Here is a 26789-nt window from a genome sequence, read left to right on the forward strand (position 1 = left end):
GATACCTGAAGCTCTCCCCAGCTGAGGCATTGCTGTTTATATGAAAATTTGCTCTTTTTTCCCCCCTTCTTTTTGTCCTACTATCTGACCTGTAAAGTGCTAGTTACTTACTGTATGACTGTACTATTTTAACCCTTTTTCTAGGTTAATTATCAGACTTTTCTTCATTTGATTACAGTTTTGAGGAGTGGCTTTTATTTTACTTTGAGCCACTGAAAGTTTGCTCTCAGAGTCTAAGAACTTAGCCTAATATTAAGACTAAGTTGATTCTAGAAGTGAGGTGCCATTTCCTACTTGATCCTAGTAGAGGTGGTCATTTTCCCTGCCTCTTCTGCCTATGTCTGACCATGTGTTCTTCTTCATCCCTCTCCTCCCATGGTGGAGTGTCAGTCATGTAGCCACAGGATGAGTTGAATGAAATGGCCCCTGGATTGGCTTATTTTATTTCAGAGTTAGTTTCTTAAAGCCGACGCGACAATGTATGGAGAGGGGATTCTGACAGTAAGTATCATAGTCCTGACATCATGCTGCATCCTGATCGAGTCATTGAGGCTTCCTCTTTGTTACTGGAGACAAAAAAGAAATTTCCAAGGACTTTTATTCCATTCAGAAGTGAAAGATCCCTTTCTCAAGGTTCTTTTTTCTCCCAAGGGAGCCTAGTTGAATCGCATAAATTCAAACAATGAAATTTCAGATCGTTACAGTTACACAAGATAAATGCCAATCAACATCTTCACAGTAAACATCATTTTAATGGTTTTTTTTCTGAGAAATTATTCTTTGTTGCTAGAAGGTCCTTGCAGCTATAGGATTTTTGCAGAAGAAAGTTGATTAGGACCTACCCCTTCACTTCTTTGTGTTTGGGTGCTAAGCATAATCCTTGTTATGCATTTGTAGTTCTTAATCACCCATTGGAGTCATGCATTGATACTCGGGTTTGTCTTTTAAGCTGAACACAGTTGGTCATTTTTTGTTGTCTCAGTGTTCTTACTAATATATAAATCTAGATAACTTCATTTTTCATACATGCATGCTATCATGCTGCTTAATTCTTTGACTTAAGATTCAAGTAATTTTGTTGTAGTTCCTCTTTACAAGAGAACAAAATGGATTTTAAACTCACTTCAGTAATTCCTTTTCTTTCACTGATTGATACTATTGGCACCAAGGAGCATGTATTACTGGAAATATGCTGATTTTTATTTCAGTCCTTCCAGATAATTTCCAGATAGCTAAGTCCCTTAGGAAAATGTTTATGCAGGTACTTGGGTCCATCAGTGCTGGTCGCTTTTTAAACATCATCTCCTAAGAGCACAGGAACAAGCAGTTCCCAAAAGTCGGAAGTCAAGCAGGCAAGGCAGAAGGCTGGCTTGTCTGAACAGGAATATTCTCTTGGAAATACAGCAAAAAAAGAAGGTGTATGCCCAGTGGAAGCAGGGTGAGGTGGCATGGGTGGAATACAGAGATGCTGCTTGCCACTGTAGGGAGAAAATTCGTGTGGCTGAAGCTCAGTTGGAGTTGAAGCTACCAGAAATGCAGGGGACAATAAAAAGAGGTTTTTTTTCAAATATATTAATGGCAATATGCAGTGTAAAAATAATATCAGCCCGTTACAGGACAAGGATGATCACCTCACAAACAGGGACATGGACAAGGCGCAGGGGTTTAGCACATTCTTCGCCTCCATCTTTAACACAGATGATGGACCAAGGGGGTCTCAGTGCCCTGAGCTGGAGAACCACGACTGCGAGAATGATCAGCTCCCAGTTGAATCTGGAATTGTGGGGGATCTGCTGGTCCAGCTGGATCCCTACAAATTTATGGAGCCTGATGGGATTCATCTAAGAATCCTCAAAGAGCGGGCTGATGTAATTGCAAAACTTCTCTCAATGATTTTTAAGTGGTCTTGGGAATCTGGAGAGGTCCCATCTGACTGGAAGCTGGTAAATGCTGTCCTGATTTTCAGGAAGGGCGAGGAGGACCCCGGAAACTACAGACCTTTCAGTCTTACTTCAGTGCCTGGTAAAATCATGGAAAAGATTATTCTGGGAGGTACTGAAAAACACCTGGAGGACAATGCACTCATCAGTCACAGCCAGCATGGCTTTGTGTGGGGAAAGTCTTGCTTGTGAAACCTGATTTCCTTCTATGACAGGGTAGCCTACCTAGCTGACCTAGGAAAGCCAGTTGAGGTAATCGTTTTGTATTTCAGTAAAGCTTTTGATGCTGTCTCTCACAGTATCCTTCTGGACAAAATGTCTAGCCCACACCCAGATAAACACATCATGTGATGGGTGAGCAGCTGGCTTATAGGTCAGGTGCAAAGGGTTGTAGCGAATGGGGTGACATCAGAGGTGTGGTGACCAGTCACTGGTGGGATTCTGCAGGCTTCATACTCAGCCCTGTGCTCTTCAACATCTTCATTAATGACTTAAACATAGGTCTCAAAGGAATAAGTTTGCCAACGACACCAAATTGGTAGGAGCTGTCGACTCCCTCAAGGGCAGAGAGGCTCTTCAGAGAGACCCAGGCAAATTAGAGGGCTGGGCACTCACCAAATGTATGAGGTTTAACAAGGCCAAGTGCTGGATTCCCCACCTGGGATGGGGCAACCCTGATTGTGTGTATACGCTAGGGAATGAGATGCTGGAAAGCAGTGCTTCAGAAAGGGACCTGAGGGTCCTGGTCAATGACAATTTGAGTCATGACTGTGCACTGGCAGCCAGGAGAGCCAGCTGTGTCCTGGAGTGCATCAGGCACAGCATCATCAACCAGTCAAAGGAGGGGATTGTCCTGCTCTGCTCTACAGAGTACAGTGGAACTTGAGTCCTGTGTGCAGTTTTGGGCACCATGATATAGGAAAGGCATTAAGCTGTTAGAGAGCATCCAGAGGAGGGCAACAAGCATGGTGAAGGATCTGGAGGGGAAGCCTTGTGGGGAATGGCTGACGTGACTTAGTTTGTTCATCCTGGAGAAGAAGAGACTGAGGGCAGACCTCACTGGAGTCTTCAACATCTTCACAGGGGGAAGAGGAGGGGCAGGTACCCATCTCTTCACTCTTGTGACCAGTGACAGGACCCAAGGAAATGGCATGAAATGGCATGAGTCAGGGGAGGATATTGGGAAAAGATTTTACACCCAGAAGGTAATTGAACATTAGAACAGGCTCCCCAGGGAAGTGGTCACAGCACCAGCCTGACAGAGTTCAAGAAGCATTTGCACAATGCACTCATGTACATGGTGTAATTCTTGGGATGTCCTGTGCAGGGCCAGGATTTGGACTCGATGATCCTTGTGGGTCCCTTCCATTCAGCACATTCTGTGATTACATGATTCTTAATCCTTTCTTACGTGTCTGTACTGAAAACTTGTAGAAATATGTTGTATGTGCGTTCCGATGTCCTAATTCAGATTCCGTTTTGAAAGAGTTGCTGATACTGAGAAAAGATTTAGTGAACTCTATTAAGGCATAAATTTAGTCTGTGTCTTAGAATTGATTATTCTTTATTGTTTGCTTCAGCACTGTTTAATATTCATGTGTTGAATTTAATTTTTTGTCCAACAACTATAAACGGATGAAAGTGTACCATTGAGAGAAAGAAAAAACAGCAAAGCAAAACATTGCTTGACTAATCACTTGAAAGAACAGCCAAAGTACCACAGTGACCTTATTTTGAAGACATTACATATATTTTAAGCACCTGAGCTTCTCGTCTGCTTTTAACAACCTTTATAAGTGATTTTTGGTTTGTTCAGTTTTTTAGTGGATTTTTTTACTTTGTTCTCTCTTGTCTTGACTGTAGATCAAATCTGCCTCATATTCTCAGAATACACTGTGCTTACCATCTTCATGAAAAAAGTATAACTAGATGGCCAAGACTCCTTGATAATTGATTGTATACTGTACATTACCCAGTTTGCCCAGAGTTCTTGTAAGTTTTCAATCTGTCTGACACCTTACATGCAGCTCTTTATCTTTCTGATGGCTAGAAGTAGAAGACAAAGCTGAGTTTGACATTAGGTAAACCAAAAAGGTAGTGGGGAATTTTTTTTCAATAATCATATACAATAGCAATATAAATACATTTAAGAACACTAAAACTGTTTATTGTTTTTCTTAGTGCCTGAAAAATATGTCCTAGGTATGCAATTCGTAAATATTTTGAATAATAAAACTGCATTTGGATTCCACTGTTCTAGAGTTCCTATAAGTGTCTTGTATGTAACACTACAATACTGTATTCCGCTAGTTCCCTCAATGTAGCAGGGGTTACTTAATTAAAGTATTAAATCCAAATAAAAAAAGTCACTGAAATGCCATTGTAGAAGTAAGAACTTGCTTGTTTTTTCTTGTAAACAATGTAAAATTATACTAACAACTGAAAAGCATCGAAAGGACCTTCCTAAATCACTTAATAATTTGTTCTGTGGAAAAAAAAAATAAAGTCAAGATAATACCTTAAACTTTAAGTCTTAATTTCATTCTCTAATTTGTAGGATATTTCTCCCGTAATAAATTATGAAAATGTGTAGTCTAAGTGCTTATCTTGTGATGTTTTTCCCCAAAGCCAAGTAAGTCTTTGCTTTGTTCTCCGTTCTCTATTTCCTTAGTAATGTCGTAGGCCTTTTTCCACCCTATTTACACTACAATTATCTTTTTTTGTTTCCTACTACTGTATGAAGAAAATAAAGATCAATGTGTTCCCGATGTATGTATATAGCTCCACATATATATGTTATGACCTTAACTGATTTTTCTCTAAACAAGCTGGAATTCTTACAGATTCTTTGCTTAGAATTATTCTAATTCCTTAAGAATTCCAGTTACGAAGTGAAGCCTATAGTTTAGCTTAGTTTCCTCTTCCTGCAGTATCTTGCACTGTATTTCTGCATAAAGATATAAGAAGGCAAAAATTATTATTAAAGCATAAATATTATACATATTCCTGGTTTTTCTATAGTTTCTTTTGTTCTGCAGAGACTGAAAATCTATTTTGCAACTTTTCTCAACTCATTCCTCCAGTAAGGAATGAGCTGAGGAAAGAAAATAGCAAAGGATCTTGGATTGCAGGTAATTCTTGCTGGCAGACAGTTCAGAGTTCAAGTTTGATAACATTGTGTCTTGTCACAGGGCTTTAAGAGCTTCTGTGTGTGTTGAATTACCTTGAACTGTAATTCAGGACTTGATCATACCTGTCCTGTTTCAGGTAAGTGAAGAGGTGAACTCCTGTTAGTTTTCTGAAGGTGTTCGAACCTCTCCCCAGCAGTGTAAAGAGCAGCGCTGAAAACCAGTAAATGGTAAAGGCTTACAGCTTCTTTAAGCTGGCAAAGACTTTTGTCTACCTGTTTTATGGAGGTTTTAAACCCATTCAAATGTCTTTATCTATGGCAGGCTAATAACTGCTTGAAGGATTGGGCGCCGTTTCTTTATGGCTTTTAGGCCTGGATGGCCTTGGCATCACACTATGGTCTTTTTGTGTTGTGTGTCAAGTGTCAAGAAGGAAATCTTTCCCACTGAATAATTAAGTAGGTGCAGTAAATAAATGTGTCCTGGTTGGATCTCTTATCTAGCTTCTGTCCTCATTGACTACACTAAAAAACAAGGCTGGTAAAAGAGAATGGTACAGTCTACTTAATCAGTTCTAAGATTCCTGTAGAAAAAATGTCCCTGAGTATTGCATTAGAGAAGATTTTGATGTCTTTAATTCTTTGGCTTCTGTACTGTTAGGAAAATCTCTAGAATGATCTTACAGTTCAAGATAATTCAATGACTTGATTCATTAAATGAAGGCGGAGTGTTTTGGACTACTCATCTTCCTGAGTGGTGGTGGATGTTTATTGAAATTAATTTAAAACATTTCTACTGGAATTTAGTTTCCACAAAAATCTATCTTTTGGCTTTATGAAAGCACTTGAGATGTAGGCAGTAATTTTGTTGGGATGTGCCTTACACACAATTAACCTTATGTAATTTCTTTATTTCCCCAGCCTGTAGTGGGCCTCTCCAGTGCCCAGTACAGGGTACGATCACTGCCCTGGTCCTGCTGGCCACACCATTGCTGATACAGGCCAGGATACCATTGGCCTTCTTGGCCACCTGGGCACAGCTGGCTCATGTTCAGTCACTGTTGACCAGCACACCCAGGTCCTTTTCCACTGGGCAGCTTTCCAGCCACTCTGTCTCCAGCCTGTAGTGCTGCAGGGGGTTGTTGTTACCCAAGTGCAGGACCAAGCACTTGGCCTTGTTGAACCTCGTCCAACTGGCCTCAGTCCATTGATCCAGTCAGATCCTTTGTAGAGCCTTCCTACCCTCCAGCAGATCAACACTCCCACCCAGTTTGGTGTCATCTGCAAACTGACTGGGAGTGCACTTGATCACCTCACCCAGGTCACTGATAAGTATATATTAAGCAGAACTGGCCCCAGTACTGAGCCCTGGGGAACACCATTTGTGACTAGCCACCAACTGTTCTATCCTGTAGCAGTATAAAAAGTTCCTAATGTTTTTAAGCATATTTTGCCCATCATCATCTTTTGACCATCTTTCTGTTGTAGAACTTGCAGGATGACATGGTCTATTTTTTTTTTTTTTTTTAAGTCATGGTTATTAGCTAAAATATAGGTGCAATTCAGCAAATTTTACTTTAAAATGTAAAGCGTACAAGGTATAAGTAATGTAGAGGTCCTGACTTTCAAGTTAAGATACTCTGCCTTTCATGAGGCTGTTCTGTGTTGTCTTGCAGGCACATTCTGTTTCAAGACTCTTTTAAACTTCTGTGTCCCTGCACTACCTGTATGCAGTTTTGTTTTGGTTTTTAATTAGGTGTTGGTTTATATATATTAATTTAGAATTTTTCTGTATCTTTATGGAAATAAATTTTGCCATGTTTTACTTTCTAATTTTTTTGTGTGCAGTCAGTCATTCACAAATAAATTCACATAGGTGTTTGTTTACATAATATACATCTCTGTGTGGGACTTTGGGGATTCATATGTCAAATTCTGTCATGGGTGAGGTTTGCACACAGCCTTCTTTCATAAAATGTCACCAAAAATCACCAAAACTCTCTTATTCCCTCTTCAGATTTTGATAGTGATTTTGTCCTGTCCTAACAGGAAAGTATTAGATAATTTCTCATGGCATCACTGAGTATTTTCTTTCTGAAATTTATGGTGGCAGAATTTCCTGTTTACATGCTAAAACAGGTTCAGCAATACAGCAAGTACTTCCTCGTCCCCCTCACTCTTCTATGGACTTGTACGGTTTTCCTCACGAGTGCACTTTGTGCAGAGAAACTGAATGCTGATTTTTTTTTCCAAGTCTATGCAAGTATTCTTTTCCACTGTGGTTTGGGACTGTCTGTATTACCAGCCTGTTGGAAACACTTCCAGATTGTGGCTTTCTTCTGGATGGATGGAGAAAACCTGATGTGTCCATTGGTTCTGTGTTAATTCATATAGAATATCTCACTTTAGTGTATCGACTCTTCTTTTAGAAATTGAAAATAAACCTTTAAATATTTATAGTTTGGTATTGATACTGCTCAGTGAAGAAGCTTTTACTAGTGAAAGGGATATGGTCTGAAAGGCTTAAATGTGTACTTGTAAGGAATTTTTAAAATCCATTACTTTTTCCTGTATTGAGAACACAATTTGCAGGAAAGTATGTCTGTTTCAACCACAAACTGCGCAAGAAGAGTTGCATGTTTATTTCAAAGTGTGCCAGAGGGAATGACTACAAGTATGAATAAACTGTGCAGTGCCCTTAAGGGGAATCAATAAGCCAGCAATATGTCTGTGGGATAATCATGCCCCGGGCTTACCTTATCCTCGTTTCATGGAAATGTAATCGAAAAGCTGCCTATTTAGAAAACGAATGAGTGCTTTGTTTCCACAGTTGAAACGATGAGGTACAAAGAAATGTCTGATTCCAAATTAACTGTTGTGTTGCTTCTAGTTGTCTCAGATTAAGTATGTAAATCTTTTCCTTGCCCATCCATTTATTTTCCATTTCTTGATTTTTTTTGAAAAATCTACAAATTTTCTGCTTCTTTCTATCTACTTCACTTGAAACTCGGGATCTATTTGGTTTTAACAGAATCATTTAAAAATTAGCTGGTGTTGAAGCTCGGTTTCTTTATATTTTTCAGCAGAGGAAAAATGAGATAATTATAATTAAAATTAATAGTGTATATTACATTTTTTCAGGATTACCAAATAATTTTATTATAAATCTAGTATCTTTAATTGATGTGTAATAAGGAATTAGTTGAAAAAATGCTGGTCCTGAAAGTGCTTTATAGAATTCTACAAAATCTGGCCAAGAAAATATAAAATTTTCTGAGGTTTGGTTAAGGAAAGTCAACAGAAAATTTTATTATCATTAATTTGTTTCAGATGCTAAACAGAAGACTACTCAGGGAAGGGTCATCTTGAAATTATTATTTGGAACATGGAAAAGCAACAGTTTTTATGGGATAGTTCCATGCCTCTTAGTTTTACATACCATAGTTAGGAGCATATTTGATTGTGGCTGATCTGTGTTCAGTGGAGAAAAAGACATATCCTCATAAGGATAATTTCCTTTTTCTAAGTGTAAATAGGGGAAACAATGGGTATATGTTCTATTGTTTTTCTGTTTTTGTTTTTTTTTTAATGCTGTTACAGCAAGTTTGTTGTAACACGTGGTCAGTAGCTGTTGAAATTCACTGCTCCTGCATTAGGGAAATATTAACTGATTTTCTCTCTTGGATAAAAGACTTCATACTGAGCTTGAAAGTACAATGTAGAGTTTTATTTGTATAGTACATCAAAATCTCATAGAATCTGAGAAACAGTGAAGGTGAAAGATGTCACTGGTATAGTAGATTAAAACATTTTATAAATGGATAGGGATTATTCTGGCTGCATATAGAAAGGCAACAAATAGTAATTGTGTAGTTGCAGTTCAAAATCACGGGATGTTTTTAGTAAATCATACAGTAGTGTACAGCAAGTCAATTTTATCCCTTTAAGGACAGTTAAATCTCATAATGCCATTTGACACTTCCATTTCTGTGACCAGTGTTTTACCTAACGTACTATTTTACTGGAGTGAAAGTAGGGCTATAAACTTCAGCAAAGCTATGGATGGTTTAGACATAAAAGTCAAACCAGAGTTAATATGAGTTTATACTCGTGTATCTGTACTAATTACCTAATGCTTGCTAAGTCCTATATGCAGCGAGGTGCTTACTGGGTAATGAGTTTCAAGTGGGTGAAGAACTTGTATACCCTATAGATCCTTTACAATTGCTTATCCTGTGTGTTCTTTACAGAGAGACGATAAGGCATTAATAGGGCTAAGAGTTTATCTTAATGATCTTTTGTCAGTGAGGGGTCAGCTGTCTGCAGATCTAGCAGGATAACCTCAAACCCCACTTGCTCTTCTCATAATTTAACTCAGGAATTTGAATGCCCATAGGCCTAGTCTAATATAGATATGTTGTGCACTGTGGAAAAAAAAAAGTGAGCATCTTCAGGCTTACAAAGATTACTCTGGGAGAAGATTACTCTGTGAAAGGAATTGATATTTTAAGTAACAAGCCTAATTTGCAAAGAAAATTGATCAAGAACAAATACGTTGAATTATTCTGTAATATGCACTTCAAAAAAAAAGTCAGTACTTGGTTAAGACCCTTGAAAAATTACATTAGTCATAATTTAAAAATTTTACACCTCATTTGATGCTAATTTTTGAAATTATGCCCTAAAGTCACTCTAAAATTGTATAACAGACCTATTTTTTCCCCCACAAAATCTTAGTTATTACAGAGTTCAAAGAATCCATTTAAGTATTCAGATAAAGTAGAAGTTTAAGTGACACTTAAACTGTAGACACTTCAGCAAATTTTTTTCCTTGCAAATATAGACTGTATAATATATTGCATATAAAATAATTAGAAAAGAATTCTTTCTAGAATACTTGTGAATTCTCAATATGGCCATAGTATGAGTTTTCTCTGCTTTCTTTTTTTGATTCATCTGGATAATCTTGCAGTCTGTTTCTGATTGATCCAAGCACTGGTAAGTAGAAAATGCAAAAACCAAAACAAGTACTCAAGAAGCTCAACACTGGATGATTAGGCATAAGAAGCAAATTCTGTGAAAGGAATTTAACTAGGAAAGAAGAGATCACTTGGTGTGTTAACAGCAGGAGACAGCTGTTGCCTGTAGAGTGGGCAGCGCAAAGAGGCATTAAATCTGGATCAGGAAATGGAATTTGAAATGCACATGAAAGAAAAGGTCATTTTACAAGGAAGCCAGCACTCTCTGTGTACTGAACCAGCAAGTTCCCCATGCATTCAGTGTGTGGGTGAAGTTGAAACTACAGCTTAACTGAAGCAGTGGTTTGACACTACTGAAATAGAAAATGTCTTCTCCTTTCTTTGCCTTCTGTCTCCTCTTTGTCCCACAGTCCCTGGCCCCTCGCTGCTTCTTCATGCTGCTTCTTCATGCCTCCCTACACAGGCTTGGGTGCTCATCCCTTAATAGCCCACAGAGAGCTATAATTGAAAAGTCTCAGCAGAAGGGCCCAGTGAATGGAGCAGAATTTTCTGTCCGTAAGCAGTAAAAGACAGAGGTAACTACTTTGTAAGTGGCAAAAGTTCAGGAGCTGCTCAGCTGTGACTTGCAACTGCTTCCTAAATATATGTGAGCACAGCATTCAGCAAAGCTTTTTTGTCAATGCATAAGTTGTGTCCGGTTTTTTGCTGTAATCCACCTATTCATTCTCAGAAGTTATGCAGTAAGTATTCACTTCAAAGGACTGTGTCTTAAAAAGCAAGTTTATTTAAACAGTTCTTTTGAATGCAATGAAGTCTTGCAGTTGAAATTCAGAGAGAAAGCTTTTAATGAAGTATAAATTTACTCTGCTCTAATATTGTTCATTTGAAGAGTAAACTGGTTGGTGAAGTATTTTAAATGCTGGATTTATAATTGATTCTGCAGCTATGAAATCCATTGAATTTTTTATGTAAAAGCAGGCTGGTAGTCACTTGTCTGGACTGAAGTGACTTGCTGATTCACTAAGGTCAGCTGGTCAAATCTGGTGGTGGTACAAGCTCTTCAGAGTATATGGGTCCAAAATATAAGCACTGGATGTGCTTATGTTCCCATTTTACTCTTGTTTAGTTCTTGCTTCTCTTATGAGATGGGACAAGAACATCAAAATTAACAACAGATTTTTACAGCAAAACTTTGAATGGAAGATGAGTTTTCAAATTACTTATCCTTCCCTGTTTGTCTTCTTTTTTTAAATACCTAAAGGAAGCTGGCATGCTCCACCCTCTCTCTCTTCATTCTAACCTGTTAGTGCAGAAATTTCTTTGCGCATTTCATTGTTTGCATTGTGAACTTTTCCTTGCTTTTTCCTATGGATCTGCCCATTTTTCCTGTCTTTTGCAGTTGTGCTTAGTGCTATCATTTAATCTCAGTGGGCATTGTGTAAGTACTAACAAACTGAGTCCTGGATCCTGGAATTTTAGATAAATAATGAAAAATAAGCTGAAGTATGGAGATAATAAAATATATAAGTTTTGGAGCAGTGTACTAAAACCTCTACTGGTAATAGAAGGAGAATGGGGATGCTCTAAGAGAGAATTGTGGCCACCTTTGCTTTATAAAATGTAATCTAGATTTTATAATGATAAGAATAATTTAGAATGAGTCACAAGCAACTGATAAATTGAAAGCAAGCAGTAAGAAAGATTGGAAAATTAGAGTTGGTGACAAGATGTGTGACCTAACTGACTGCAGTTATAATGGAAGAAGTTTAGACAGATGAAGTTTTTTGGCTGAAGAACAGAAAAAACAAGGAAGTGAGCATAAGATATATGTAGTTTTGCCTGCAAAGAGTGCATGCTGTTCCAGAAAATGGCAGTTTTTAGTGTAGGGTGGAGAGATTTTAAAATAAAGTGAGATAAAAGTCCACAAAATGGAATTGTTTCTTTAAGGTAGTAAGGAATTTCCTTAAAATAGAAATAAGGATAAATAGGCTGTGCCTGTTTTACTTGAACAAGACTGAGAGTGAAATCTTAACTATGTAGGGAGGGTGTCCAGGGGATGGAGCCAGACTCTTCTTGGTGGTCCAGCCAATAGAACAAGAGGCAATGGGCACAGAAACTGATGTGCAGGAAGTTCCACCTGAACATGAGGAAAAAATTCTTCACTGTGCAGGTGACCACACATTGAAGTAGGTTGTCCAGAGAGGTTGTGGACTCTCCCTCACTGGAGATATTCAAGAACTGTCTGGACACAATCCTGTGCTGTGTGCTCTGGAATGACGCTGCCTGAGCAGGAGATTGGACCAGATGACCCCCAGTGGTCCCGTCCGACCTTATCTGTTCTGTGACTCTGTGGAAATAAAATGGCAATAGAGGGTGAAAAATCAGCAGTAGTGAATTGAGGATACAATTATTAAGAAATGGTGACAGAAAAGAAATTAATTTACTTGTAAAGTAAGAAAATTTTAATAAAGATATGACTTGGAAAATTGTTATTTTGGAGAATATTAGATTCATTTAGGACCAAATGTGAATAGGTAAGATCCAAGGAATGACAATGTGTTGTCTGACATGACGATGGCTGAATTCAACAAGACGGTCAGTAACTGTGTGTGGAGCCACTGTGCATAGGAAGGAATGAGGGAACACTTGAAAGGTATTCTGTTACTCATTTGTTACTACCATTTGCTGCATTTCTCACTTCCACATTAGTCAGAGCCTCAAGGAAGTGAATGTGATTTCACATTTCACTCTTGCCTATTGCAGTAAAAATTCTTGATTTGGAATGCATGCATGTGAACCTTTACATTCGGTGTGTAAAGACAATTACACCAAAATAGAAGTGTGTAAGACAAATACTGGTTTGAATTTGACTTTACTGAGTTCAAAGGATCAACAACATTAACTCTGAGATTTGATGAAGATTTGCTGCTGTAGAAATTTACTCTGATGTGCTTACCCTCAGAAAGAGGTTGGCTATTACAGGTGAGATGCTATACACTGAACTATTTAATTGCCATGCTATTTTCAGCTATTCATGTTTCTTAGAGTATACTGAAAGAGCTGAAGGTATCTAGACCACTTCAGGCATTTAGCCTACTTTTTAACACTTGCTGCTAGTTCAGCTTGCATTGTCAGTGGTGGGAGATGATCTCAAATACTAACTTAAGTGTTCGTATTAAGGCTAGCAATGTTGCAAACTGTGTGGACTTTTGTGTTAGACATCTAATGCTCTACTGATTTTTTTTTTTTGATAATCAGTGTCTCTGAACCTCTTTATATGAGGGAATTTATAGTGCTGCAGGTGGTAAAAGAAGTATGCTGAGAAAACTTAAGTTTTATAGCAGAACTCTGCTTCTTGGCCTTCAGCTACAGTGAAACTAAGAGATATAAATCAATTGTGCTGTATTCAGTGCTGAAAATCTGTTTTCTTACACAGTTGTGTCAGGTTCTCTGTAGTAATGCTTAATCTGGAAATATAGCTGTGACCACAGATGTGCCCTGTAAATAGGAGACCTTACCATGAGGAATGTTGTTGTTTGTAATTGTTATTTTAAAAATGCACGTTTATTGATACTCAGGCTAATTCAGAAAGAGAGGTTTCTTGAGTAAGATCTCACTTTTCACAACAGAAAGAAACTTAGGCTGTAGGTTTTCCTTTCTGTTGCTTAAAGTGAAATATTTTACTGCTGTGACTTGCTTACTCTGTTATGTGCATGCTGCCCTCTGACAGTTCCTGGGTGTTGGAATTGTTGATGAACTTCCAATGAATCATTCAATGCTCTTGCTTTGTGTTGCTTTATGTTCCTATGTTGTGAATAAAAGGGATTGAGAGTTACATATCCAGTACTTTTTCCCCAAAGCTAATTTCTTTCAGCATGTTCCCACTAGGCCTGGTGTCTGCTACAGTATAGTGTTAAGATATTAAAGAAATGAAATCAAAGCTGTTTTTCTGAGACAGCATTTGACAGTCATTCTCAGGAGCTTTTATTTTTTCAGCCTATAATTTTTTTCTTCTATTTCTCTTTGCTATAAACTCTAACACTCTTAAAAGTTTTCTCTATCTTTAATGTGTACCACCTTCAAATATTCCCCTAAATGAATGTTTTTCCATTTGATATTTCTTAACCAAAATAAATACGTAATTATTTTAATCTTTGTAAGTCATTCTCCAGTATCTTGATTATTTTTGAATTTATTCTTTTTTCACCTCTGAATTCTATGTACTTTGTGAATATCTTTCTGGTATGAAGATGCCTAGGAGCGATTTAATATTGCAAATATGTTTACCTCTCCTCTCATTATTCGGAGCGTGTATTTATTATTGCTGCACATAGCAAGTATATCTCTAAACTGTTGTTCACCCTACTTGTAGGCTTTTTATTACTGCATCATAAATTTTTATCTACTGTTTCAGATGTGTGTATTTAGCATGCATATTTCCAGATGCTGTCCCTTGTAATTCTATTTTCTAATTCTTTTATTTCATTCCACACACATTTGTGAACTCCTGAAAGCTGATATTTGTCTTGCTCTGGCAGGTTATTGAGGTTACCTTGCTTCTTGAGTTTGTTGCCTGTATAACTCTTGGAAAAGAATTTTTCTTTAATACATATGATTTTTTTTCTTTTCCTGCGAATATTTAATAACTTCTGCTGCGGCCCTGGGGATTGAGTTTTGAGATTTGCCAGCCTGATTTTGTTAGCTTTCCTGGGTTTGAAAAGCCCACTCCCATACATCACTTATTTTATTAAGTGGTCATCAGCACAAAAGCAGCAGTTGCTATGTGAGCATGGATTCACCCTTCCATATATGTCTGTATGTGGTGTGTGTATGTATATGTGCATATACCAACTCATGCATAATGCATTTTCCAGCTCTTTCATTTAAAACAATGCTATTTACCTGCAGGAGGAGGAAGAAGAAACGTATGAGCAAACTCTAGAATTCCGCAGAGGAGGTGATGGTCAGCCACGGCGGTCCACACGACCCACTCAACAATTTTATCAGCCGCCCCGAGCTAGAAACTGATTAATAAGGAAAAAAAGGTAAATATAAGATACTGGTGCTTTATGTATTGGTTTCGATTTCAAGATAAACAAATCTGGATTGTTCTATACTTTTCATAGGGTTATAGCTATATTTATGGTAGAAATTGGATATATCTCTGAATTTTGTGGCTTAGGAAGACTTAATATATCTGTGGGAAGAGGGAAAGCAATAAAACACTTCAACAAATAGCTTTTGACTTTTGCTTTATGTCAAGGCTCATGTCATCTCAGCAAGCTTTTACCTGATACTTTTTCACCTGAGAGCAGCAGCAAGATTCTCTCATTCACATACATTGGACCAGCTTCTCTGAAATAAGCAGCTGCAGTCCCTGCTGAACTCAGGACTGTCTAACTCTGTTCAAGGTCCCATCTTCTACTTTTTATAAGCCATTTATGTGAATAAATACCCTTTTTGTATTTTTGCTTGCATGAGAAGGAGAAATATAAAATCTGTGAGTTCACCATTGGATGGGGAGGTGCAAAGACAAAGAATATTTACCATACTCTGAATCTTGAGGATAGACTTGCACCTATACTTTATTAATAACCAAAAATTAAGGGATTATGTAATCCTTAATTAATTAATACCCCAAAATTAAGGGATTATATATCATCCTTAGAAAAGACATCTGCTAAATACATTCATAAATTTTAAAAGGCCAGCCAAATAAAACAGTTACAATAATTTTACTGAACAAATCTCATAAGCTGTGCTGCTTTCATTTCACTTGTTGATCTTCTAAATCCTTAATTTACAAAGGATGGTCAAAAGTCTATCCTAACTAAAGATAGCTTTGGTAAGTCACATGCTATTTGGTATACATCCACAGTGTGTCTTTTTATTGAATCTGATTTTTTTTTCCTTACTAGCCAGTTTATTTTTACCAATCTCTTTTGTTCCTTTCATTACTCCAGTCATGTTTTGTTGGCTTAACATGTGCTGCTGATCTCTGTACCTTTTGATATTTCTGACATGCAATAACATATGATTCTACTTTTTAGCGTATATGTTAAAATGTATTTTTCATTTACAGCAGTACTGGCAATGTAAGAGAGTTGATAATTGTTCTATTTTTGCCAATATAATTCAATTTTCTATTTTAAGTACGTGTCTTGATTACTATCAGTAAACATGTCCTGAGATAGTTCATGCAGAAATTATTCTGGAATATGCACTGAGTAGAGCTTTTACCAGCTCAGTTGGCCCTGAGCAGAGTCAGTATGGTCAGTTGAATGAGAGATGTGAAGTGTACACAGCAGTCAAAGCCAGGGAATTTTTTTGTATCTTAGGTAATATTTTTGGTGTTTCTCTAGTTTTACAGTATAAATCTGGAAAACTGTGCTTAGCTTTGGTCAGTAGTAACTCCTGTATCTCAGGAGCAAATTTCTTGTTGGCAGATAAGGAAGAACCTTTCTAAGGCTAAGGCACAGGTGTTCCTTGCACGTGGTCCTATACTTTGTTTTAAAGATTATAATGGGATCCTGATTTAAATGGACAGCAGATCTGGTATCAAAACTTATCTGGCACAGAAAACTACAGCTTTTTCTTTCTATTGAGCTTTCCCAAAAATTAGTGGTTAATGCAATTAATTCTTAACTGATTTTAAATGTAGGCAGAAAATCAAACACAGTCCTTTTCTAAATTGTTTTCAGCTTACCTGGACTTGTACAGCAATGTAGCTTTAATATCTTGACATGTAAAAATTCAGCAATGTTAAATGCCGGTTCCTAGAAGTGGATTTCTATATGGTTTTGTCTCCTTTTCATTTCTTAGATCTTTTGAGAACATGGCATATTGTTTTTATTTCAAGTTTTTGATAACCTGGTAAATGAAAGCAAGATTTATTGGGGAAGTTTTAAGGGATCTAGTGACACATAATTTTACCACAACTGTCCACTGCAGGATGCTTTACCTCTTTGACAGATCATTTATTATTGACACCTTTACTTACTGAAAGGGAGTACCTCTCTATTAGGTAAAGTACATTAATGTCTTTTTCCTGAAGAGATGGAAAACCATTGATGATGATTATTTTATATTATAAATTGGTAAATTCTGTAGAATTTTAATCTTGTAGTTTGTAACATTTAAAATCCAAGGTATGTCATTCTCAAAGGCAACTTAGACAATACTGAAACTGAAGTGCTGGCCTTATTTGTATTGGGTATGATAGGGATGTATCAAAGATGAAGCATAAGGTCCATACAGTCACTGTATCACCTCATACTCAAAACCTTTTAGATCTACCTATATAATCTTATATCACTTGGCAAGGAGGACTTTTTAGTGCAGTGGTGCAGCAATGCAGAAATGAAGCTGTACTGCTTCCTGGATTAGTGTTCAGCATACTCATTCAGGTGTTGAATTTGGGCATGCAAATCTGGAATTAGTATTACCAAATGATCAGTTCAAAATCTTTGTCTCTACTGCAAGGGGTCTTCAGTGTGAGGAGGTTCAAGATTTTAAAATTCTGAGTTGTTTTTTAAAAGTGGGATTTGGATCAATGGAGCTGTTCAGTCTGGGGGAGAGAAGTCTCTAAAAGGATCTTATGGCAGTATTTCAGTATTTAAAAAGGGGACTTCTAAAAAAGTTGGAGAGGGACGAACAATTACTGCAGACTTGCAGGAAGTCTTGACCTGGTGATTTTTATGAAGACAGAGAGGTAAAGTAGAAGTGTGGGATAGTCAGTACCTCACTGTGGTTGCAGTTAACCTAGAAATGATAATTTATTAATATCCAGCATGTGAGGTGGAGAACACTGTCAGAATTTTATCAAGAGGGAATTTTGTGTGGGTATGAGTCAAATACTAGGTTTAACAGGTCTGTAAAATAAGATATTCCTCCTAGAGAGTCAAGATATAAGAATTAGAATCTAATACTAAAAATACGTCCTGAGGTTACATTTTCTGTATAGAATGTCTTAATAGTCTGAAATAGAAGGGGAGCAAGTAATCAGAAATGAGTGTTTTGAAGGGTCAGACCTTTTGGAGGAGATTGAAAGAACCTATGAGTGTGAACCTGTAAGTGCTTGGTCCTTATATGTTTTTTGGTCTTCCTTTGTTCCATGACAGAATTAATCTACACCTTGTCACATTTGCTATAAAATCTGTATCGAAGTCCTTAACAATCGTGGTTTTGTGAGAGAGAAGTCTTTACCAGAAAGTGTTCTTTGTACTAGACCAATTATATTTATTGCATTGAAGTGCAGCCTTCTGATTTATTTTTTTTAAAGAATTGTGTCTCCATAAGTACTGAAAAGCAGATATCCACTCTTTTGGAGGAAGAAAATGAAGTGACAGTGAAGCCTATGAAGTGACAAAGAGCCCAGGGATGGGGGATACTTATGGTTTCTTGAGTGCCAATATTTTTTGTCCTTATCTGTTGTATTTTAGTTTTTTCATTTAGAAACCTTCTTGGAGTCAGGGGAATTCACTGGCAGCTCCCAACTTGCTGAACACTTCTTCTAGAAGAAATTCTGGGGTTTTTCCAAGCAGCAGGATGGAAGAAGGAAGCTCGTGTGAGCAGAAGGAATTTGGACCTGACACCACAAAAGACTTTTTTAAAGTTCTTAGTTAAATGAAGCTGAATACTTTTTACATATCAAAGAGGCAAATTGTCATTGCTGCCATCAATAAAACCACAGTGTACTATTCTATTCTTTGCCTTGTATTCTTTTTACTGAGCCTCCATTGTTAGTTAACATAATAATGTATCATGATTTTTCTTAATTTTGAACTGATTTTGCTTCTAATATTGCTTCTAGTAAAGTAAAATTAAAGCACATTTTCTCAAAAGCTGACAGGATTGAGCATTTAATTTAGATTTTTGGCTAGCACTAGTGAAGCATGTTAAAAATTTTTCAGCTAATTGTACAGTAAAATTCTGAATAGGTTTTGACTATGTTTTCTGTGTCTATTTTCCAGAGTTGCTGAAGGCCAAATTACAGATTTGCTTATTATGTTTTTCATGATCTGTGACCAGAAGGTCAAAGGGGAGAAAGAAAGAAAGAAAAGAAAAATAATCAGTTTCAATTTTCTAAATAATTTTAGGTAAATATTTTCTTTGTAAGAATATTTATATTAAAGAAACAGAAACATTTCTAAAAGGTACAGAAAAGTTGTTTAAACAAAAATACTGAAAGATGCACGTTGGTATTTTAAATATAAATATGTGTATACATGCACACATGTGCGAGCTGTTGGGTAGTAGGTACTAACTTTCTTGTAGATTTAAACTCTGCTTTTATTGCTTCATATTACTATAATTTTTTCAATTGTCATTGATACTTGAAAGAATCTTATCAAACTACTTTTCATTCTAAGCTGTATCTTTGAATCTTATGTGATTATGACAAATAGTTGAAATTTCACTATTTCTTTAGCTGAGAAGCACTCAAAATCTAGATAACTTGCAAATCCCTTCTAAGCTTTATTCTGATCTTTTAAGACTGAAATAGCACATGTGTTTTGAGGTAGTTTTGTAAAGATAGAATTATACCTGAGAGATGTGTTGATAGTATAAGTTGTACAGTTAATTCTGCTGAATTTCTCTCTGAGTGCTCATACAAAACTGTTTGAATAGAACCTTGTTTATTAACTGAATGTATCTGCACTACAGAATGTACTGTCTAAATGCAGTCAAATCTTATCAATCACGTAAATTTTTTCAGAATAGTAAGGAACCAAATGTTTTGCTGTCTTAATGGATGCTAAGCAGCTTCTTCATAATTACGATGAACCTTACTAATAATTCTGAAGAATTTTGGGAGTTTTAAACATGAGCTGTACAACGCTGAAGTTCTTCACTATCAGTTAATACACAACCAATTTTATGAAGTTTGTTAAATTTAGAAACCACTTTCCAAATAGTATGAAACATCCTGGTCAGTTCTGCTAAATTGTACCAGCAAATAAATAAACTGTAGATCTAATACATTGCATGTTGAATGCTTTACTTCCAGAATTATTGCTAAGACCACTGAGAGCAACTATTCAGCTTCATAAAGAAATGCAGCCATAGCATTGTTTTAAAAAGCAGTTTTGATTTTTCTTTGCAAATAGGATGTACATTAAACAAGCCCTACAGTCAGTGTACCAAAGCAATTTCTGAAATTAAAATAACTTTTACGTTCTTTTGAGCTTTCATTCTTGCTGTGAACTAAATCATAAAATTCAGAAAACTATAGTCTGATTTAGTGAACTTTAAAAAATGATGCCTTCGTATGTTTAAGACTACAAATGCAAAGCAGCATTCTTCTGTAGTGGCTGTGACATTCTGAGATTATGACGTGTATGTGCAGCTGTAGGCAAATGAAATATCCTTGAAAATATTGGTTTCTTTTGTGAAACAGTAAAGACCGTGTCCTGGTCTTTTCACTGGTGCTGTGGATCTAGAAAGCCAGAGTAAGCAAACAGCCCCAGAGTCGTCTTGAAAAGTCTTGAAGTCTTTGTGTTTTATGATTATTTTCTGCTTTGGCTTCAACTGAAATAGCATATGCTGAAAGCTCTGCCTTTCAGGATCTGAAAAACTGTTGTTTGAGTAGTTAAAAACTTATTGCATCAACCTGTTTTGAAAAGCAAGAATTCATATATTCATGCTTATTGATTCCTGTATCTGGAAACAACATGACGATAAACTAGGTGGGTATATAAATTACATTCTTTATTTGTGTAGTCCATCAAAACCAAAAATACAATAATTTGCCAGTCATACTGTAGTAAAGTTTGCATGCACAAGAACAACATTAATTTATTTAGCTTTTGTGTTCAGAAGAAGTTACCATGTCTAGATACGTCTTCAAAACACATGTGAAAGTTAACTTCTAGTTTGTCAAAAGCAACAGCAAAAGGAGGCTCCTGGCCTTGGTGTGGCCACATCTGTGTAGTTAAAGAGAAAAAGCTGGTAAGGAGCACTGGATCCTGGTCATGCACACTATTTATTTACTAGCTTGGTGTGTGGCTCTGTATTGGAGTGTTCTTAGCTAGCTGTTGCCAAGACAAACCTGTCACAGAGGAGCTTTGTTCTTTGCAAGGTGGAAATGAGCCAACCTGTGCTTCTTGACCTGTGAACCAGTACGTCCCTGGTTCATGGCTTTCCTTTGCTAGATTATAGATAGAGCTTTTGAGAATTTCTGTGTTGAAATTAGGAGTGCAATTCTAATGAGATGTTTCTCTTGCCTTGGACTTGTGTATAACATTTTTACTGAATGAAAAAAACAATTAGAATTTCTTGTTTAAATTATTCTAAAAGTTATATGCCAAGTTGGTAATAGTATCATTGACTAGGGTTTTGGGGTTTTTTCCTCCTTTATATTCTTGAGAGATAAGATCATTTTGAAACAAAAAGTGGAAATGTTTGGTTTTATCTTACAGGTTTTCAGAATTTTGTATTAAAATCTGATTGAAATTGTCATGTTTTCATTTAAAATTCTTCCTTGGTCTAAGATCTTCTGATAGATACTCGCATGTATATTTTAATATAGCTTTTCTTTTTGTCACTAGCAGGTACTTTCTTTTTAGCTCTTTGGCAACAACTGTGCAAAACATTTTGAGGATTACTTGTCAAGGTCACTCTTCCAAGAAACACTGCTGGAACTTCCTCTGCAGAATCTCTTGCCTTGAGCCTTATGCAGATGAAACTTGTTGGGAATATGGCTTTCCAAGGCAGTATTAACAACATATTTTCATTGGGGTGCAAAATGTTGATATCACAGGAAAGACAAATCTTATCTGTAAGATAATCTGTATTTGGCATTAGATATGTGAAGACTTAGCTTGGGGTAAATCTGAAGGGATATTTGCAAGAGAACTCCCAAACAGCCAAAGTAGCTAATGAAGGTTGGTAGCTGAAATAATCTGGCAATGTAGGGTTACAGTCCCTTTCTAGCATTATGGTTGGAAGGAACTTCATACAGAAAAATCTCTAGTGCTTTTATGCAAACACAGGAATGTATCATTTGGAGTGATTCTCTACAGATGCTTTCTTGAAGAACAATTCTAGTTCAACTGTCTTTTCATCACATGACTTGATCCAACTCTAGTAAAATACTGTAACTTTCTTGAGAGGAATGTAAGCCTGAAGAATGGACAATTGCACAAGTAAGTTCAGTTTAGCTTTCTGCTTGCTATACAACTATTGGGGTATTCTTTTGGTCTTTTTTTCTTTATGGAATGTTTTTGAGCAACTTACTGCAGGAGAGCAGCTAAACCATGGAAGGTACTCCAAACTTGTAGGCACTGGCCTTCTCATAGCATGGTTTGCATGTGAAAAGCTTTGTGTTACTATCCTTAAAAACAATGGTAAAGACTCATAATTACTCTTATTTTCAGTATTTACTTCATATAATTTGCTTATGTTGGCCTGCTCTGGCTTTAAATTGCAATTTTATTCTGAGAATGATTCAAAATAATGTAAAGGCATAGACATTATATAAATACTTAGTTTTCCCACAGGATTGAGGCCATAAAAAATCAGTTTCCATGCAAGCACATGGGCTGTTGATGGACATGATTATATTCTGGAAATTATGGTGTTATGAGTGAAACCAGAATCTAGTATATATTGAAAATAAATCTTATATGTATTCAAATAAACAGGAACTGTGGGGAGGCAAACCCTGTGGGGAGGTGTATAATAGCAACAGAGAACTATAGATAGTCTAAAAAAAAATTTGGCAGCTGCTTCTAAGGAAAATGTTTATAGTCATTTTATAGTGCCTTGCATTTTTTCCTGCAACTTGACTATTTCTATTGTAAAATGAGTGCATAGGTGAGTATTGTGCAGAAGATACTAATGTAATTTTCAGACAGTTTAGTTTGCATGAGATCTTGAATGATTTGCATTTATACCGTGTTTCTTAACTGCAAAGATTAAAGAAAATAAAGAATATTTTATATTTGTTTTATAGTCAAAATAATCCCAGGCATATTTGTTAGTCATTAGATGAATGGCTATGCCTCTGCTAAAACAGCTGTAATCTAAATTGACTTTGCACAGATTTAAGTCTCATTCTAACTGTATTTGTGCTGAATATTTTTCTGTAGCTATTTAGCTACAGAAATTTTATTATTGTAAGGAGGAACTTGTTTACAATAATAAAAGTGAAAAGCAGAATAAATAAGGAGTGCTTATCATTTTGATAAGGCCATGAAGGAAACTGTGGGTTTCTTTTACTGGGGGACTAGATAAGCATATACAAAGTTAATGTTCCACGTCCTATTTGAATGCAAAATAGCTTTTTTCAAAATTGATATTTTTAATATTTTTCCCCCAGTCTCTTAAAAAAATATTTTAGCCCAGTGTAATTCATGGGATAAGACAGGTGATCTACTCTGACATTTCACTGCTCTTGTCATATCAGTCTTGTGATCAAATACTCCCAATAATAGATAGTCTTGATGGCCAGGTACTAAGTGTGGTTTTTACCCCAATTTATTGGATTAAAATGTTTATCAAAACTTGAATTAACTTTGTACATGACAAAGATGAGACATGTTATGCTGACTTTAATCACAAGTAGAAGCTACAGCTCACTTTCAGTGTATTACAGATGCAGAATGACAATAGACCTCAGTTATGCTGCTGCATTTTGCTTAGTTGCTTTAACTTTGGTCTCTCATTTTCAAAAGGAAAAGAAATTCTTACAGCTGTACATAAACTGTTGAAAATGCGGCTGAGTTTAAAAGAAGAAGCTGATTCCAATTATGTCTTTAGAAAGAAACAAAGTTGCAAGAGTTCTGAAATGTGGAAACTTGCCGCACACATCAGCCAAAAACCTTTATGCTCTGTGGATGTGGAATTGGGCAATTTTTTCCAAATATTGAAGATCTGAACAATTCCTATATAGAACAGTTGTATTTGAAAACAGCTTATCCCCGTATTTCATTCAGGCTCTGTACCCCGTGAGGAACCTGGCTTTCATTGCCTCTGGCACTGTAGCTTTCTCCCAGCACTTTGCAAGAAGCCAGACAATGATTGGGAGTATCAGATGAATATTGATAGAGAAGTTAAGATACTGATGTTGGTGTGTGAGTTCCTCCAAACTTAATGTGAGAAGCTGTACCCTGGAAGATGTGAAAGAAGCTGCCACACTGTGGTTAAATACCTGTAGAAGGTTAATGTTGTATCATTAATGCATCATTAATGTGTTGTAAAGTGCAGTTGTGTGTACTGGAACAAGGACAAGACAGGTGGAAAAAATAACTTTAAATGATGATATGGTAACATTTTTTTCCAAATAAAGTTTGCCATCTGAAAAATACGTAGCATCCTAAAATGCAGACACTAATGGGCAGAATGTACAGTATTTATAGAAAGAACCTCAGATTTAAGATGCTTTGAATGTGTCATCCATATCAGTACCATTTGTTTGATTTCCCTGTTTTACAATAGTGTGATTCTTTTGAGGAAGGTGTTAAGAAGGTCTTTAACACTGTTTGCCTGTAGGTGAGATGCTATTGCTTTCTAGTAGGCCAATAAAACCAGTCTGCCACTAGATTGTTTATTTTGCCTTTTCAGTGGTGGTTAGAAATAGCAGTAGCTATATATTATTGTTCCCTTGATACAATTGGGGACCACTGTTTTAGTAAAGGCAGACCGTGTAGTCTCTTTTGGAGGAAGTGTAGGTCTTACACTGAAGCCGAGCCAATCTGTATAACTGAACTGAGCTCATCTGACCAAAACATTGACGTCTTCTCCTGTAATTTTTGTACCTCCTGCAGTGGAGAGAACGTTCATGAATGATGAGTCACACTCTTTCTTTGTTACGTGCAATTATGGTCTGTTTAGGCAACAAGTTCCTATGGAGCAATCTATGTATCTCTCAAGAAAACTTGTGCTGAAGTGTTTGGGCCACAATGTTCACTTGAGCCATTTCTGCTCTGCAATCCATAAGCCACTGCATTTAGTAATTTTTTTGACTCTTCCCTAAGTAACATAACATCTATAACATAACACCTATAACTTTACTCCAATGTAGTACAGAATAATAATGATATTTGGTTTGGATTTTGTATGTTGTATTTTTTTTTTCCTGACAAAAAAAATCTACTGTTTCACAGGGAAAATACTTTGGTTTGGGATGGACTGGGCAGGAGTAATACTGTGTACTTTTGTCTCGGATCCTTTCATCAAAGACTGCTTATCACTGTTACTTTGCATTTTAATACCATATTTTTAAGGCAATTTTTACTTTGATCACATAGGATGTAGATTTTTATCCAGATATTTTTTCAGCATAGCAAATAGCACTCTCCTGAGTCCTCGGCGTATGAGGTCTTTGTTAATTTTTTTTATGGACATTGATTAACTTATCCCTTTGATAAAGTTCCTTAGCTCTTGAAGAAAGCACTTAGCTCTAATTCCCTATTACTTCTGTTACCAGATTGTTCCAGAATTTAATTCCCCAGAAGGCTAAAAATCTTCTAATTACAGCCTAAAAATATTCAATTATACTCACTTGTGCTTGTGTCACTGTTGACCTTCACATGATGAGAGCTCTCATCTGACCCTTGAAATGTTTTTCTGCGCTGTGCTGAATGATGGTGTGGAAGGACAATATTCTGTGAATCATGCACAATAGTAATTTAGAGTGTGGTAGCACACTGTCACAGGAGATTCTGTGACTCACATGGTCCTTCATGCTTGTAATGTGTGCAGCAATTTCTATTCACTTGTATATATCTTAACTGAATTGATTAATTCTTTAAACTTGTAGTCTTGCATGCCTTTCTTCTGCTGGGCAGGGAAAAAGACTGTGTGGTGTTAGAGCAGATTAGATGGGACCTCAGGACGTGTATGTCTAGGTCAACCTCCTACTCAAAACCATGTCAGCTGTGAGATCGAATAGGGCTCACTGCTCATTGCTCAGGGCTTCATCCAGTCAGGCCTCAGAAACATTCAAGCACAGCTTTCTGTGCAGCCTGCTCCAATGCTTGACTCACTGTCCTCAGGGGGAAGAGTCTTTCCTTTACATGCAGTCAGATATTTCCTTTACATTCATGAGTCTGTCCTACTTCAGCATGTGGTGTCCTCCTGCTATGCACCACTGTGGAGAGCCTGGCTCTATCTTGATAAAATCTCCCTGTGGGAATAGGTCCCCCAGCAGCTGTCTTTTCTCTATGCTGAACAGGCCCCTGCTCTGAGCACTGCAGTAGCCCTTCACTGAACTCTTTCCAATTTATTGATGTCTTCCTTGAACTTTTAAACCCAAAATCGTATGTGATGTTCTAGTGGGGTCTAATGAGACCTGAGTAAAGGAGGATGATTCCACTTGATCTACTGTCTGTGCTCCTCTTGATACAGCTCAGATTATTGTTGGCCTCCCTTGCTGTCAGAGATACCAGTGGCTCATGTTCAACTTAGTGTCTAGCAATATCCATGGGTCTTTTTTCACAGAGCTGTCCCCCAGCCTGTACCACTGAAAGGGGTTCCTCCTTCCCAGGTATTGCACTTTTTCATTTGTGCTTTGTTTAGTGAGATTCCTGTCAGCCCATTCCTCCAGCCTGTCTAGGTCCCTCCAAATGGTAGCCCTGTCTTCAAGCATATACTTTTGTTCTCCTCTCAGCCTGCCTCCAGTTTGGTATCATTACAAACTTTAACTGCCACCACTTCACTGCCTCTTTGAGGTCACTGATAAAGATGTTGAACAGGACAGATTCCAGGGCAGTGCCCTGTGGTACTCCTGTTGTTAGTGGC

At 36.9% G+C, this 26789-nt stretch overlaps 1 protein-coding gene and 1 long non-coding RNA gene across 4 annotated transcripts in view; one reads left to right on the forward strand and one right to left on the reverse strand.

Moving 5' to 3' along the window:
- TDRD3 (tudor domain containing 3) overlaps positions 1-18889 on the forward strand; it is an 88113-nt gene extending 69224 nt beyond the window's left edge. For all 3 annotated transcript variants that reach the window (XM_032099873.1, XM_032099874.1, XM_032099876.1), the window contains 2 exons: positions 14955-15091; positions 18488-18889. In XM_032099873.1, the coding sequence (XP_031955764.1) occupies positions 14955-15074 (120 nt within the window). In that variant the 3' untranslated portion in view covers positions 15075-15091; positions 18488-18889. The remainder of the gene's footprint in view (positions 1-14954; positions 15092-18487) is intronic.
- On the reverse strand, positions 926-21308 carry LOC116439839. The gene is made up of 3 exons (XR_004238318.1): positions 21298-21308; positions 6230-6235; positions 926-1011 (listed from the first exon to the last, which is right to left on the reverse strand). It is a non-coding gene; the product is annotated as an uncharacterized LOC116439839 (long non-coding RNA).
- Between the last annotated feature and the right edge of the window lie 5481 nt (positions 21309-26789).

Source organism: Corvus moneduloides, chromosome 2 (assembly GCF_009650955.1).
Source record: "Corvus moneduloides isolate bCorMon1 chromosome 2, bCorMon1.pri, whole genome shotgun sequence".
In the NCBI taxonomy this organism is placed as follows: Eukaryota; Metazoa; Chordata; class Aves; order Passeriformes; family Corvidae; genus Corvus; species Corvus moneduloides.